General features: G+C 40.9%; 1 protein-coding gene across 5 annotated transcripts in view; it reads left to right on the top strand.

Moving 5' to 3' along the window:
- The window catches only part of IFTAP (intraflagellar transport associated protein), a 92729-nt gene that overhangs the window by 11200 nt on the left and 66370 nt on the right, over window positions 1–15159 (top strand). For 3 of the 5 annotated variants that reach the window (XM_004483175.4, XM_012521457.3, XM_058305556.1), the window contains exon 2: window positions 6065–6220. In XM_004483175.4, coding sequence (XP_004483232.2) covers window positions 6088–6220 — 133 coding nt within the window. In that variant the 5' untranslated portion in view covers window positions 6065–6087. Of the gene's footprint in view, window positions 1–1284; window positions 1365–6064; window positions 6221–15159 lie in introns of all 5 variants that reach the window. The other 2 variants (XM_058305557.2, XM_058305555.2) reach the window with 1 other exon arrangement.

Below are 15159 nucleotides of genomic sequence, written 5' to 3'. Positions count from 1 at the left end.
GGAAGACAGTACAGCTCTCTTCTGAAGCTTCTTGGTCAACAGTACTCCCCTCCCACTTTCTCCTCTTCCCCACATGCTTCCCTGCTCACACTGTCACCTTTTTTTTGGTGATAAGGAAGATTTACATGCCTTTTAAGCGATAGAAAAGACTCATTTGATAGACATTTATTACTTGATGTGCAGTGTGTCTTTTGATGCTAGAATTATGTGTATGTTTTTATCTAATCCAGATAAAAAGCAGTAATGGAGTTCAGGCCCTTTTCTGTTTTGTCGGATATGTTTTGTTTTGCGTTTCTGCTTTCCCCTTTATTCCTTCTATCTCTTCCTCTTTTTTCTTGTTTGTTTTGGTAGGTGTCTGTTTTCACTTCCTTAGCTACTCAACAAATGCCATGCAATGGGCTTTAAACAATGGGAATTCATTTCTTCACTGTTTTAAGGCAAACAGAAAGCCCAAATCAAAACATCATCAAGGCGATGCTTTGTCTCTAAAGACTGTGGTGTTCTGGGCAGTTGCTGGTGGTCCTCGGCAAGGCACATGGTGGCATCTCCTGCTCTCTCACTTCTCTTCCAGGTTCTATTGATTTCTGTTTCTGGCTGCTCCCTTGTGGCTTTCTTTCTTTCTGAATTTCACTTGTAAAGGACTCCAGTTATAGGATTAAGAACCATCCTGGTAGAGATGACCCACACCTTAAGTGAAGTAACCCTATCAAAATGTCCTACTTACAATGGGTTCATACCCAAGGAATGGGTTAAGTTTAAGAACATGTTTTTCTGGGATATATACAGCTCCAAATCCCCACAGTTTTCTAAAGCAGAGGTGTTTTGCATGTTATCAGAATACAGAATGCAGTGGGTGGCAAGGATATACCCATCCATGGTGAGATTACTGCTTTGTGTTAACTTCCTGCTGGCTTCATGGATGCCATACAGTTTATCATCATGAGCATCTCATTACTGTTTGTAATATGAGAACCACATAGTACTACTGCTCATCAGTAGAGTCATTAGGTAAAAGCAGCTCACCTGAACATTTTTTCCCAGACTCCAGCATTTATTCTCTGTGTTTAGACTAGATAACCTTCAGATTTCTATCAACTCAGAGAGTCTGGCAGTTTTTGTCATTGGATTTCTTTCTTCTTAATATGGACTAAAAAACACAAGAAATATTAGAGGGAGCAAATAGTTGTAGTCCAATCAAAGAAGAAGAAGAAACTATTATATGTTGGTCCTCTTCTGTTGTATAAATAAATCTGTGTAATTATACTGTAATTTGGTTTTTTGGAGATTTGGCCGTTTGCAAAAAATATAAAGGAAGACCCAGTCTGTGAAGTACCAAGATTGAGAGTTTCATTTCCTTAACAAAGGTGAATTATTTTGGTAACATCCTATCTTACCTTACAGCACAGCAGTTGATTCTTGTTGAGCAGAACTATAAAAATTTTAGGAAGTGGGCTTTGATTGCCCACTTTCTAAAGAATCTTTAAAAATGTGTTATTATATATCTGCAAGTAGCAGTAACAAACCTAATAGTTAAACAACAAACAAACAAAAACCCTTCTTTGCAGACATGCCCTGTGCCATTAAAAAGCAGGCTCTGCACTTTGAGAGGAGACTGGCTTGTGGTGATTTGTTCTTAAGGCTTACTGTTTTGCTACTTAAATTTGCATTTAGTTTGGGTAAGTGCTTAAGCAGGGAGCCTGAAAATAAACATGAAAGATGTGTTAAATCAATGGAATTAATTACATGTAGCACAGTTCATGACAGTGTCCTTTCAGAGAGCACATAGCACTGACTGGCTCAGGTGGATATTAGTTTCCGTATTTGATAGCAGAAAATAGGACTCCAGGGAAGATTAATCATTTTTTTTGCTATTTCTCAGTGACTTGGTAGGAAGAGACCTCTGTTCCTAACCAGGATTGTGGTCGTCAAGGGAAGTTTAGTAGTTCAGGCAGAGCAGTGTATGCTCTCTGTGTTTCCTTCTGGAGGCTGTGGCTGTGAAAGTTTTTGCTTTTGATTTACTAACAGATATTTTCACACATTGACTTATTATCACAGTGTGTTCTGGATCTTTCATACAGAGCTCTAAGCCTTAAGAAATAAAAACAAAACCAAAACAAAGACTCCTGTTATCCAGGCACAGCTTTTGTTTTGTTTTATTTTTCTTTTGTAAAAATACTTCATGGTAAAAACATGAAAGTACGTGAATGGTAAGTGAGAACACTTTGCTTCCTTCTAGAAAACCACTAGGATTTGCATAAACCACTTGACAGTCTGGTAAATGATTATCTGCCGTGTCAGTCCCTGAGGACTTTTAATATTAGGCTGTTTTTTTGTTTTTTGTTTTTTAATAGATAAGGAAAGTTCTATATTTGAAGATGTGTATTTGCTAAACTGTTCAAATAATGGCAGTTTGTGAAACTGGATTTTGTGAAAGTCTTAGAGAAGTCAATAAAAACATGAAACCATCTCTTCTGTATTGTAATAACCATATGAATAAAATTAAAGGCCTTGGAGGATTTTGAATTTGTCTATGCATAATCTATTGATTATTCATCTTTAGTACTGCTGAGCTATGTTAAGGATAAAAACTCAGAATATACCAATTTGAGAACTGGAAAGGAAGTTGAAAGAAATTTCTACTATCATTCTTAAAGCATCTACAAGGAGACATTTGCAGCAAACCTGGCTGCTTCTGCTTGGCACTTGTTCATTAAAGTAGATTATCAGAAATAGTTGGAGGAGGGTATTGATAAAATACATTGTTGGAATTTGCTGGGGTTCCATTTTGAAAAAAAAAAGCAGATTGACATTGATATTCTGGTAATTAAGTAAAAGTCCTACTGATGGTAAAATAATAGCCACCTATGAGTTTATTAATCATTATTATCTAGCAACTGCAAGAGTAATTTATTAAGTATTGCATTGCTGCAGCCTAAATTTGTCCAAGCTATAATATACTTTGTAGTATGTCTAATTTTCAGGTACAAATATTTTGACATAGTTGCTTCCATTTTAATCTGGGACTGAGCTATACACTTTGTTTTTCTCTCAGCCCTCTCCAAAACCATGTTTTATGTGGGGTTGTAATATATGAGAAATTATATTGATTTATCTTTAGGTAACATCATTACCTTCAAAGACAGAGCAGTCACAGTCATAGTAGATCTTTCTGTAGGCAGAATGCTAAGAATATTCTAGTGTCATCATCATCATCATCGTCATCATGGCTAACATTTTTTGAGGTACCAAGTGTACTTACTGAATCCTCACTACAATACAATGAGCTCTGCGTATGTTTGTAATTCCTTATTTGAAACCCTTGTTGTCAGATGTTTCAGAAATCAGAAATTTGGGGCGTCTAGAAAGGTAATCAATGCATATACCATATTTTACAAAAAATCTCAAATGGTGAAAGCACCTCATAAGCAAGCCTATTAATATTTCTGTAGGAAAATATGAATAGTCATACTGAATGGAATAAATAAAAGTCACTCATATTAATCCAGATCAGGTTTTGCCACCAAATAAGTTTGGGCATCATCCTATGAAAATGTTTTTGGTTTTTTTCCTCAATTCTTTTGTATTTTGCAATTATGGTTGAGGAAGTGTAGGCCTGCATTATTGTTGTCCCTCTTAATAGATGAGGGAAAACCGAGGCCCAGAGAGATCAAGTAACTTTCCCAGTGTTACACAAATAGTGACAGAGCTAGCATCTACTATATATGTTTGAAAAAAAAATAGGTGAGATCTGTATCTTTTATTAAAAAGTGAGATGTTCATATTTATTAAATTAAAAAGCAAGTTGAAAAGTAATAAATAATATGACTCAAATTTGGGGAAAGAACTATTTGTATAAACATAGAAAAGGGTTTAGAAATATGGTCTTCAAACTGTTGACAGCAGTTATCTCTGATGGATGGGATTGGGCGGGGTAAGGGGTTAATTAAAAACCTTAAAATTTTTACCTTGAAATATTTGTATTTTATGATGGATAAATGTATAAGGGAAAGATGGAAGGAAACTACAATTCATAACTTGTTTACTTTGTTTCAGGAAAGTAGAAGGAATGTAGGCACTCTCTCTGCTATGCAGTGTTGGAGAACTTCTTTTTAATGGCTTCCACAAATTACATAGGGCAGTAGTTACTTTTCTGCTTTCTGTAGCAGAAATTTTCTCAATTTTCTCAAAGCTATGAAAGAACATTTTACAGAATGAATGGTGTTTAACATGATGAAATATCACAAGTAAAAATAAAATTCAAACTGTGCAAGTCCAGGACTGAGGTATTGCATCTTAATGGACAGGCATTTAGTTACTAGCAGTATGTTATAAATGAACTGACATGTGGAAGGGCCACCAGAAAGGCAAATGTGGTCTTCAGCTCCATAGCAGGAGTGCAATTCCTCGGATGTGGGATACAATATTATTGTATCCTGTGCTGGTAAGACTGTATCTGGAGTCCTGTCTTCAGTTTTAGATGGGGTATCTTAAAAGGGATATAGGCAATGTGAAGTCTTTTCCAGAGAGAGTCATCAGGAGGATGCAAGGACTTGAACCCAACCTCTACAAGGTGCAGGTGAAGAAACTGGGCATATTTAGCCAAACATTTTGCCAGCTTCTAGCAGTGCTTGGCTGGAGTACCTGCTCAAATGAATAATTGTAGCTGAGTATTGATTGACTGCCACTGATATGCCACATCCTGAGCTATTAGGCATTTGGGATGGAAAGATGAAAAAAGATGGACCCTGCCTGTTAAACGGACTCTGAGTCTAGTGGAGGACTATATAATGGAATAGTATATAACTATTTCCAATACAGTGTGGTAAGTGTAACTGTAGATGTTTAGTTAAGAGGCAGCTTAGAGGAATTATGATTATTATTAATAACTCTTCCTGTACTGGTGGAAGATGGGAGAGCAAAGGCTTCAGAGAGATATTGAATTCTGAACTGGGTTTTGAAAAAGGAAATTAGTTCAGTGAATGAAATGAGGCCATTAGAAAGGACAGTATGGACTACTGCAAATATTTTAAAGGATGTCATATACAAGGATTGAAATTATTCACTACAGCCCCAGGGTCTCAGATACTAGTTGGGGCAAGCTACAGGGGGACAGATTTAGGCTCAGTTTTAGAAAGAGCCTTTAATAGAGCCATCCAAGGGTTCTTTGTCATGTTGAGTTCACAATCCTTGGATGTGTTAAACCTCAGGCAAGTCAACTGATAGTTCCAGGGCAAGGATGGGAGCAGGGTGGTGTAAAGCAGTGGATTGAGTACAGCAAAGTGAACTGAAAATAGTGCTTCAGTGAAAATAGTGACATGTGTAAGGACTTGGGTTCTAGGATCAGGTTCCTAGAACTGGCTCTTCTACCTACTGGCTCTGCAACCTAGATTAGGATTATTATAATAAAATGCTCAGAACAGTCCCTGGAACATAGTAAGTGCTAATAAATTGCAAATAAATATTAGCTAATTATTGTTATCATTGATGGGTAGGTTGACATACTTTTTAAAATTCCTCTCACTTTGAAAGATTTTGAATTTTAATTGTGTAATTATGGGATGAAATTCCTATGAATTAAGAAGATGGCAGTCAGGCAGGGGTGTCCCCTGTGTGGGGAAGCCCCACGCATGGGGAGTGTGCCCCGTAGGGAGAGCTGCCCAGCGTGGAGGAAAGTGCAGCCTGCCTAAGAATGGCACCACCCACACGGAGAGCTGACACAACAAGATGACGCAACAAAAAGAAACACAGATTCCCGTGCTGCTGACAACAACAGAATTGGACAAAGAAGACACAGCAAATAGACACAGAGAACAGATAAGGGGAGGGGGGAGAGAAATAAATAAATAAATCTTAAAAAAAAGATGGCAGTGAGGAAACAAGAATAAAATTGAGATGCAAAATTCAGCAGCAAAGATATGAATACAACTTTGGTCTCTTGAACTAGTGTTTGTTGATCTATCCTTTTGAGGCCTGGGAACTGTTCTACCTACTCATCCAGAGTATTTTCATACTAGACCTTGTGTGGCGTGACTCTCTCTAATCTGTGTTTTTCTTACTCTCATAGATAAAGCTGCCCTGTGAATAGGAATGCCTGCCCAAATATCAGGATTGGAGATCATGGATAAAGATCAGTTAACTGAAGAAGTCTTGGATAAGTTTGTTAATTGCCATGAGCAAACATATGAAGAATTTCTGAGTACTTTTACTTACATCTCAAAAGGTAAAATGGAAGAGTAAACTTTCTACAGCAATAAAGAATTTTATTATAATGTTATGTCTTTCCTGATTTTTCAGAAAGAACATGAGACCATTGAGTGAGCATTCATTTCATTCCTTTGATCACGCAATTCTTACTAGGGTATTCATGACTGATACATGTTTATGAATGCTTTTTCTACAGTCAACAGTTGTATTAGTCAGAGCCACTGAATTTGAGAGTTAAAAAGTGTGCTCTCCTGCCCTGCCAGCGGGTGTACGGAGACCACGAGGACAACAGGGTACCCGAGAGAGGGAGTGGGCAGATGGTGGGGAAGAACCACTCAGAGCCGCACCATGGTGTGTCGTCTTCTTCCGTTTATTCTTTTTGTACAGAGCAAGCTTATATAGCACCTTAAGCATTCGTGTTGCAAGGGGATTGGTCAGGGCTGGAACAAGACCTTATATGGCTTGGAAAGGGCTCCGGGGGAAAAAGGGGCGGGGAGAGGCAGGAAGCAGGGGGAAACTGTGCTGAATCATGCCGCCCGCCATTTTTTCTACTGGTGTGGGGCGGTCCGCAAAATGGCGGTAGCGCCCCCAACAAAAAAGGACCTGAGAAAATATTTAGTCTACTATATTCCTTGGAGTTTTGACGAAATTCAAGTGTTAATAGCCTATTTAAAACTTTTAGGAAATATAGCACACTGGTTAAGCTTGTGGAGTTACACTGCACGTATTTGGACACTGGCTTCGCCATTCACTGGCTGTGTGACCCTGGGGAAATTATTTAACTTAGTGCCTCCCAGTAATGGGGATAACATTAGTAGCTTCCTTAAAAGTTGGTGAGGATTAATTGAGTCAATCCCTGTAAAACCTTTAGCATAGTGATAAACTGAAGCCTAAAGTCCAAATCCATGCTTTGTGTTTCAGTTGTGTGTTTTCCTTGGCACACAAAGTGCTGTTGTTGTCTTCCTTGTTTAATTTGAGTGAGCATTTAAAAGTTGGGACATTTTACATAAAAATCTTGATTTCTGGTGTTTCCTGATTAAGTCAGAATATCTGTTATTCCAGGGTCAGTATTCCCTCAAGGCAGTAATCAGTTAGTGGTCAGGAGCCAGTGGCTATTGTCCATGAGCTTGTGAGCTGTCAAGTTTGTCATGTTCTCTGGCACTCACACAATTTAAGTATGTCTGCATTGCCTGCTGCGTTGATTCCAGTGGCTCTTGTAGGCATTTGAGTTTGTAGTTTTTGTTCTAAGTATTGCTTCAGATTGCCTCTAGCTTGTTCTCAACCGTGGTCATTTCTGAGTCCTTTCTTCTTATTGGTGAAGCCATTGGTTCTCCATCCAGATACCAGAGACCATCTTAAATCGTGGGGTCCAGGAAATGAGTATTTTATAAAAATCTCCTCTGGTGATTCTAATGTGTACCCAAGGTTGAGAGTAGGGGGTTTCATAATCTCCAAGTCATGACACTCTCAAGATACCTGACTCCTGATTTCATGTGTCCTGAACAGTTGTGATAGAAGGGCACGTATAGTGAAGATAATGATTACAACCTGTTTCTTTTATTGTAGAAGGTAGTTGGAATATCATTATCTGTGGTTTTGTTTATACTTAGGGGAAATGGAAGATCTAGGAAATATGTAGTTAACTGTGGGGCTATTAATGACTTGCTTTTAACATGCTATGTTGATCAAATTAAACTTGTTAATGGCTAAATCATTTTCTATTCTGTGAACTTGGATTCAGGAAAGGGTGTGTGTTCTCTGAGCCTAAAGATTTAACTGCTGTTTTCTGGATTCAAACATGGCAGTATGGATGGCTCAAAGAGAGGTAAAAACAAGGATAAAAGCTGCAGAATTAATGCTATCTGTTAAGTCAATGACATTTTGATGATCCCAATTATTTTTGAAGTTATTTATAAGGATGACTCTATTTATGTACCCTGGAAGAGTAAGGAGTTCTTGCAAGGAGTTTGATATTCCAAGGGAATTACAATGTACTTGTTTTGGGGATAAAGGGTCTATTTTGTTTTCAAATTCTGATATGATCATTGCATGCCAAGAAAGCAACTGGTACAGATCTGGTGACTTCATTTTTTTTTTTTTTTTGAGGGACCTGGGACTGGGAATGAACCTGGGATCTTGGATGTGGGAAGCTGGTGCTCAACCACTGAGCCACATTGGCCCCCCGAGTTAGTTTTTTCATTTGCTTGTTTGTTTTTTTGATTTTTGACCGGGAAACCAAACCCAGAACCTCCCATGTTGGAAGCAGGCATTCAAACACTTGAGCCACATCCACTCCCTGGTGACCTCTTTTTTTTTTTTTTTAAAGATTTATTTTTATTTATTTCTCTCCCCTTCCCCCCTCCCCCAGTTGTCTGTTCTCTGTGTCCATTTGCTGTATGTTCTTCTTTGTCCGCTTCTGTTGTTGTCAGCGGCACGGGAATCTGTGTTTCTTTTTGTTGCATCATTTTGTTGTCTCAGCTCCGTGTGTGCGGCACCATTCCTAGGCAGGCTGAACTTTCTTTCGTGCTGGGCAGGTCTCCTTACGGGGCGCACTCCTTGAGTGGGGGGCACCCCTACGTGGGCGGCACCCCTGTGTGGCATGGCACTCCTTGCGCACATCAGCACTGTGCGTGGGCAGCTCCACACAGGTCAAGGAGGCCTGGGGTTTGAACTGTGGGCCTCCCATGTGGTAGATGGACTTCCTATCCATTGGCCAAGTCCGCTTCCCTGAGTTCAGTTTTATGCCCCAAATTGAGTTGAAATAAATGATTTCACAAATCATATAAACTGCATCTTCATGCACATTAGTTTTTTTATTTTTTTTAATTTTCTTTCACAATATCCTTAGGTACCAGTTCACATTATAAACTAATGATGTCACAGAATTCCTCTTAAAACACCAAGAATTGTGAGTGTAAAAATGTCTTACACCAGTAAGCATCCTTTTTTCCCCTCTGAAACATTTAAATGTCTTCTGAAAAACCAAACAGGACTTAGGGACCAGTCTAAGAGTTGAATGATAGTTAGAATTGGTCAAGGTGAACTTAAAAAGATATAAAAGTATTTCCTCAAAGTCTCCATTTTTCCCTTTCCCAGCCTTCCTTTGACTCAGTGCGTTGTTTTGATATGTAGTGGGATCTTTTCTCTCTTCAAGTGGTTATCATTACATGTACTTTTGTACATTTCCCTAGTACATTTAGTTTCTTAAGTCCATTACCAGTTCCACTGACTGACTGTTCTATTTGTTTTTCTAATAGTTATATGCCATAATGCTTATGGGATTCATTTTCTTTCCATGAGTATTAAAAGGGTCAGTAATCCTATTAAAAATATTTTCCCAGAAAAAATTAAACTGTAGCCTTATTGAAAGAAATTCACATTACTGCTTTAAACTCTTGCAAAACAGTTATAAACTTAATATTGCAGCATAATTTTTACTACAGTACATTTACATTGATCATATTTTGCAAGGTTTTTTTTTTTTTTTTTTTAGCCATTCTGGTTTTTTAAACCATGGAATGTATTTGATAGTAAATACAATGTTCTATCAAAATGTATGAAGAGACACATTGATTATTAGCTCTCAACAGTGTCTATAGTTCAAGAGGGTAAGACCAAGTTGTAAGATTATATGTATATATTAGAAGACCAGTCTGCAGATTTTGATTTATTCATTATAGATGAAGATATTATTATATCATTGACATCACTGTGGATAAGATAAAAGACTAAGTTTCAATCTTTTGTATCTCAGTTTCTATCATTAATTTATACTTTTTAGAATATCTATCTAAAGGAAAAGAGGATTCTTTTTCCTTGTTTATCGGATTTCTATCATTTCTTTAGACTGTGCAAATACAAATATGAATACTTCTATTTTTTTTGTTAATACATTCATTCATTCATTCTGTTAGTGTAATGTTATAATCTCAGTATTATTTTAGGTGCTCAGGATTCAAAAATTAAATCAGATATGGTTTGTGTCCTCAAGTACTCAATGGGAGAGATAGAAGAAGAGATGGTGGGAGAGATATTAATTAAGCAAGCAGAAAAGTACACTAATGCCGCAGTGGAAAGAAGCAAGGGGTGCTGCCAGAACTTATGGGAAGGGTCCAACCTATATTTGGAGGAAGGTAGTAAAGTCTCCCAGAGGAGAGGATGCTGAGGTAAGTCTGGAATAAGCACTGAACCAAAACTTGCCTGGGGCCCTAAGATATTAAGGAGATAGAACACAAGAAATTTTGTTGCATTAGAGCCAAATTTGACAGATATTAAAATGCCTCCATGGTGATTGTCATTCAGGGTCACAGCTCCATTTGTTTTAAACAGTGAGGCTTCGAGATGGATCTGTGGACTTGCTTTAGGAAGGTTTAGAGCTATGTTTAACCTGCTGAAAGAAAAAGACTATTTCTTTTCATTTCTTTCCACCCTGGTATTACCACACTTTCCAATTTGGAAAGCATTCACTCCCACCTTTCAGAGTGATTCAAATGGCCTTCACACAGAAATGGTATATTTAAGAAACCTGTGACTTAGAAATTGACATTAAAACCGCTCAATTCCATTTTGTTACATCTGGTAAACTTGAAGAGTTATAGTAGTTACTTTCTCTGCAGTTTTATCCAATTCTCACTCTCTCCCTTTCTCTTTCTCACACACATGTACACACTCAAAATTGCTGTTCTGATTTTGTTCAGGCTGAATGATTAATTTCCATTAAAGTTGCCCATTTTACCAGCTATTCAGGTTAAAATAGTTTGGAGATTGAGATGAGTCTACTGTGCTTATTAATTCTTACATGACTGGTTTTCATTCTCTTACTTTATTCTTAAAATACCTAGGATCCAGTTTCCCAAGTTGATTCTACCAGTTTTCAGATCTTCTGTGTTACTACATATTAACAGATTTCTATTTGCTGCCATATTTATCTTCTTTAGCCTATTTTCTTATGTCCAGATCAAAGATTTTGTTTTGGATTTTGATGTATAATTTTGTTTCCATTTTTAAATGTGATTATCATTTCACTTATAATACATTGTGCTTTTAGCGTTTTATTATTCTTTTAACATATCTTTGGAAAAAATCCTTTCAACTCAGATTCCCTTCCTGCCATTGATATTTGAATTAAATTCCCCCTTAGGTAGAGCAGTGTGTGTCTGAATGTTCAGGACAAATGGCCATGCCTGTGGCTTTAGAACTTGGTGGTGATCTGGCATTTATTTGATAGTTCCAAACTCTTGGAAGAGTTTCAAAACCCTAAATATATTTCTGCTTTTCTTAGCTCTTAGTAATATAAAAGAGTTTCATCTAGGGGAAGTGGCTGTGGCTCAAGCAGTTGAGCTCCTGTTTACTATATGGAGGACCTGGGTTCGATCCCATGACCTCCTGGTAAAAAGAAAAAAAAATGGCATCCCAGACCAGTGCAGAGAGGCACAAGGACCCTGCACAGCACAGCGATGCACCAAAAAGATGATGATGTCACCAGGAAAAAAAAAAGTGTTTCATCTATGCTTTCCACTTTATTTACCTGAAGTTCTTTAAGGAATTTTGCCAAAGCTCTATTTGCCACCTTACAAATTTTTGGAAATGGTCTGCGATGTGGGATCCTATAGGTCGGTGCCATCCAGTGCAGTAGCCACTAGCGCATGGGGCAGTTGAGCACTTGAAGTGTGGCTAGAGCTGACATGGAGGTGAGATGTTATTTTTATGTAATTTTAATTACTTTAAATTTACATAAAAATTGATACTTGATTCAATTTATAGAAAACTCAAGTATAATTGAGACAATGTGGGTATATGAATCTACTTTTTCAAATGTACATTTTATAAAAGCTAAATACAGATCCAGTGTTTCTGATGAAAAATTGGTGTGTGAATTGAGATATGCTACAAGTGTAAAATACCTACTGGATTTTGAAAACAATATTTATATTGATTATATTTTAAAATGACAATATTTTGGTAAACTTGCTTAAATAAAATACATTATTAAAATTAGTTGAGAGGGGGCAAGATGGCGGCTGAGGAGAGGGGGCAAGATGGCGGCTGAAGAGGGGGCAAGATGGCGGCTGAGGAGAGGGGGCAAGATGGCGGCTGAGTGAACATCCCTGTTAGAGTCTTCTGCAGGGAATCGGCTGGGCGGCGTTGGAGACTCTTTGGGACCGGATTGTTTCGGGATTTTTGCTGGTCCGGAGGTGTCTGGACATCGATTTGGAGGGAAGGTAACAGAGAGGATTCGTCTGTGAAATATACACGGAGATCCCAGCTACCTGTAGAGGATTCCCTTCTTGGGTAGGCGGAGACGAGGCATCTAGCCCCGCTCGGTGGGGCTGAGCCAGGCCGGGCCGGGCCGCGGTAGCGTTTGGAGCCGGGCGGGGCCGGTGCAGGCCCTGGCTGCCGGCCGCGGTAGCGCTTGGAGCCGGGCGGGGCCGGTGCAGGCCCCGGCTGCGGGCCGCGGTAGCGCTTGGAGCCGGGCGGGGCCGGTGCAGGCCACAGCTGCGGGCCGCGGTAGCGCTTGGAGCCGGGCGGGGCCGGTGCAGGCCCCGGCTGCGGGCCGCGGCAGCGCTTGGAGCCGGGCGGGGCCGGTGCAGGCCCCGGCTGCGGGCCGCGGCAGCGCTTGGAGCCGGGCGGGGCCGGTGCAGGCCCCGGCTGCGGGCCGCGGCAGCGCTTGGAGCCGGGCGGGGCCGGTGCAGGCCCCGGCTGCGGGCCGCGGCAGCGCTTGGAGCCGGGCGGGGCCGGTGCAGGCCCCGGCTGCGGGCCGCGGTAGCGTTTGGAGCCGGGCGGGCCGGTGCAGGCCCCGGCTGCGGGCCGCGGCAGCGCTTGGAGCCGGGCGGGGCCGGTGCAGGCCCCGGCTGCGGGCCGCGGTAGCGCTTGGAGCCGGGCGGGGCCGGTGCAGGCCACGGCTGCGGGCCGCGGTAGCGCTTGGAGCCGGGCGGGGCCGGTGCAGGCCCCGGCTGCGGGCCGCGGCAGCGCTTGGAGCCGGGCGGGGCCGGTGCAGGCCCCGGCTGCGGGCCGCGGCAGCGCTTGGAGCCGGGCGGGGCCGGTGCAGGCCCCGGCTGCGGGCCGCGGTAGCGTTTGGAGCCGGGCGGGCCCGGGTCAGGCCCCGGCTGCGGGCCGCGGTAGCGTTTGGAGCCGGGCGGGCCCGGGTCAGGCCGCGGCGGGTACGGAGCCGGGCAGGGCCGGTCCAGGCCGCGGTGGCGGGAGGTGGACGCCGGAGCCGGCTGGGCCGCTGTAGCGAGCGGAGCTGGGCGGAGCCAGGCCAGGCCAAGGCGGCGTGAGAAGCCGGGCAGAGCCGGTCTAAGCCTCCGCGGCGGGCGGAGCCGGGCCTGCGGAGGGGTTTCTGTTTTTTTTTTTTTTTTGTTTGTTTGTTTGTTTGTTTGTTTTTTGTTTTTTTTTTTAATTTTACTTAATTTTTTTTTTTTTTTTTTTTTGAGCATCTGCAGTACTGGGGAGTTCGTGGGCCCTGGGCGGCCTATTGGGGGTTTGTGGGAAGGGAGGTGCTTGCAGACCCATTTGGGCAGACAGACGGGGGGGTTTTAGGGCAAAGCGGGGGGAAGTTGTTGTTTTAGATAGTGTTGCAATTGTGACACGTGTGTACCTGTATCTCTCTTCTCCCTATCCGTTCCCCACCGTTTGCCCATCCTCTTTTTCTTTCTTCCTTTCTTCTTGCCTTTCTTTTTTCTTTATTATAATTAGTTTGTTTTTTTTTTTTTTTCTTTCGGTTTTCTCTTTCCCTCTTGTCCCTCATCTTCCACTTATTTTTACTTTAATTCAAGTATACAATAGGTGCTACAGGGAACACCTCACATTTGCTGGGTTTTCCCATCCTCCACTGCCTCATTTCTGTGTGAACTGATTTAGGCTACCTACACTATCCCCCTTCCCCTGCATCTTGATATCCACTATCATCTACTGTCTCTCCTATATTCCACCCCCCACCTCCCGTTCTTTGATCCACAAAGTGTCTAACTCTTAATTTCTAATACCTTTGTTCTGTTTTCTGTCTATTATCCACTCTTGAAACTATTACCTTTCTTTTCTTTTTCCCTCTCTCATGAAAACAATAGCTGTGTAGTTCATACCATATTCCTCCCAAATTCAGTCATCAACTTCATAAAAGGTACTCTACCTACAGCTATAACTCTATACAATCTACATGAATCTAACCTCCATCCTTCCAGATCTCATATTCCTGCTTTATTAACATACGTCACCAATACAACTTTACACTTTTCCCTTGCTTACACAATTGCCTTTCTCCAACACTAATACTTTCCTCTAAAGTGAACTTAACCAACAACAAGTAACTAGAATAAGAAGAAAAAAAGTGACAAAGAGAAGATATAACACCTGTGCAAAAATAACAACTAATTAACCTCCAAGAGCAGACAAAGAAGCTAAGGAACTGATTAAATTCGTCAAAATAAAGAGATGACCAGAAAGCAACAAAAATCTACGAACCAAACCAATAATCAGGAAAACATGGCTGAATCCAATCAACAAACCAATAATCACGAAGGGGAGCAAAACTTGGCACAAGCAATGAAAGATCTCAGAACATTTATCACCGACAAATTTGATGCAGTAATGAAAGAGGTTAACAACATGAAGACATCACTTGGAGGGGAAATTGCAGACATACGCAAAAACATAACAGATATGATGGGAATGAACACCACAGTTCAAGAAATCAAAAATACACTTGCAGCAAATATCAGCAGACTAGAAGAGACAGAGCAGAGAATTAGTGATGTGGAAGACAGTACATCAGAAATCAAACAGATAGTAGAAGGGGTCAATAAGAAGATAGAAAAAATCCAATTAGGATTTAGGGACCTGAATGACAATGCAAAACGCTCAAACATACGTATTATAGGCATTCCAGAAGGTGAAGAGAAGGGAAAGGGGTCAGAAAGAGTGTTGCAGGAAATAATGGCTGAAAACTTCCCAAATCTA

The sequence above is a fragment of the Dasypus novemcinctus genome, chromosome 10 (genome assembly GCF_030445035.2).
Source record: "Dasypus novemcinctus isolate mDasNov1 chromosome 10, mDasNov1.1.hap2, whole genome shotgun sequence".
NCBI lineage: Eukaryota > Metazoa > Chordata > Mammalia > Cingulata > Dasypodidae > Dasypus > Dasypus novemcinctus.
Note: the sequence above shows the minus strand (reverse complement) of the source record. Positions and strands in the feature narration are given on the sequence as shown.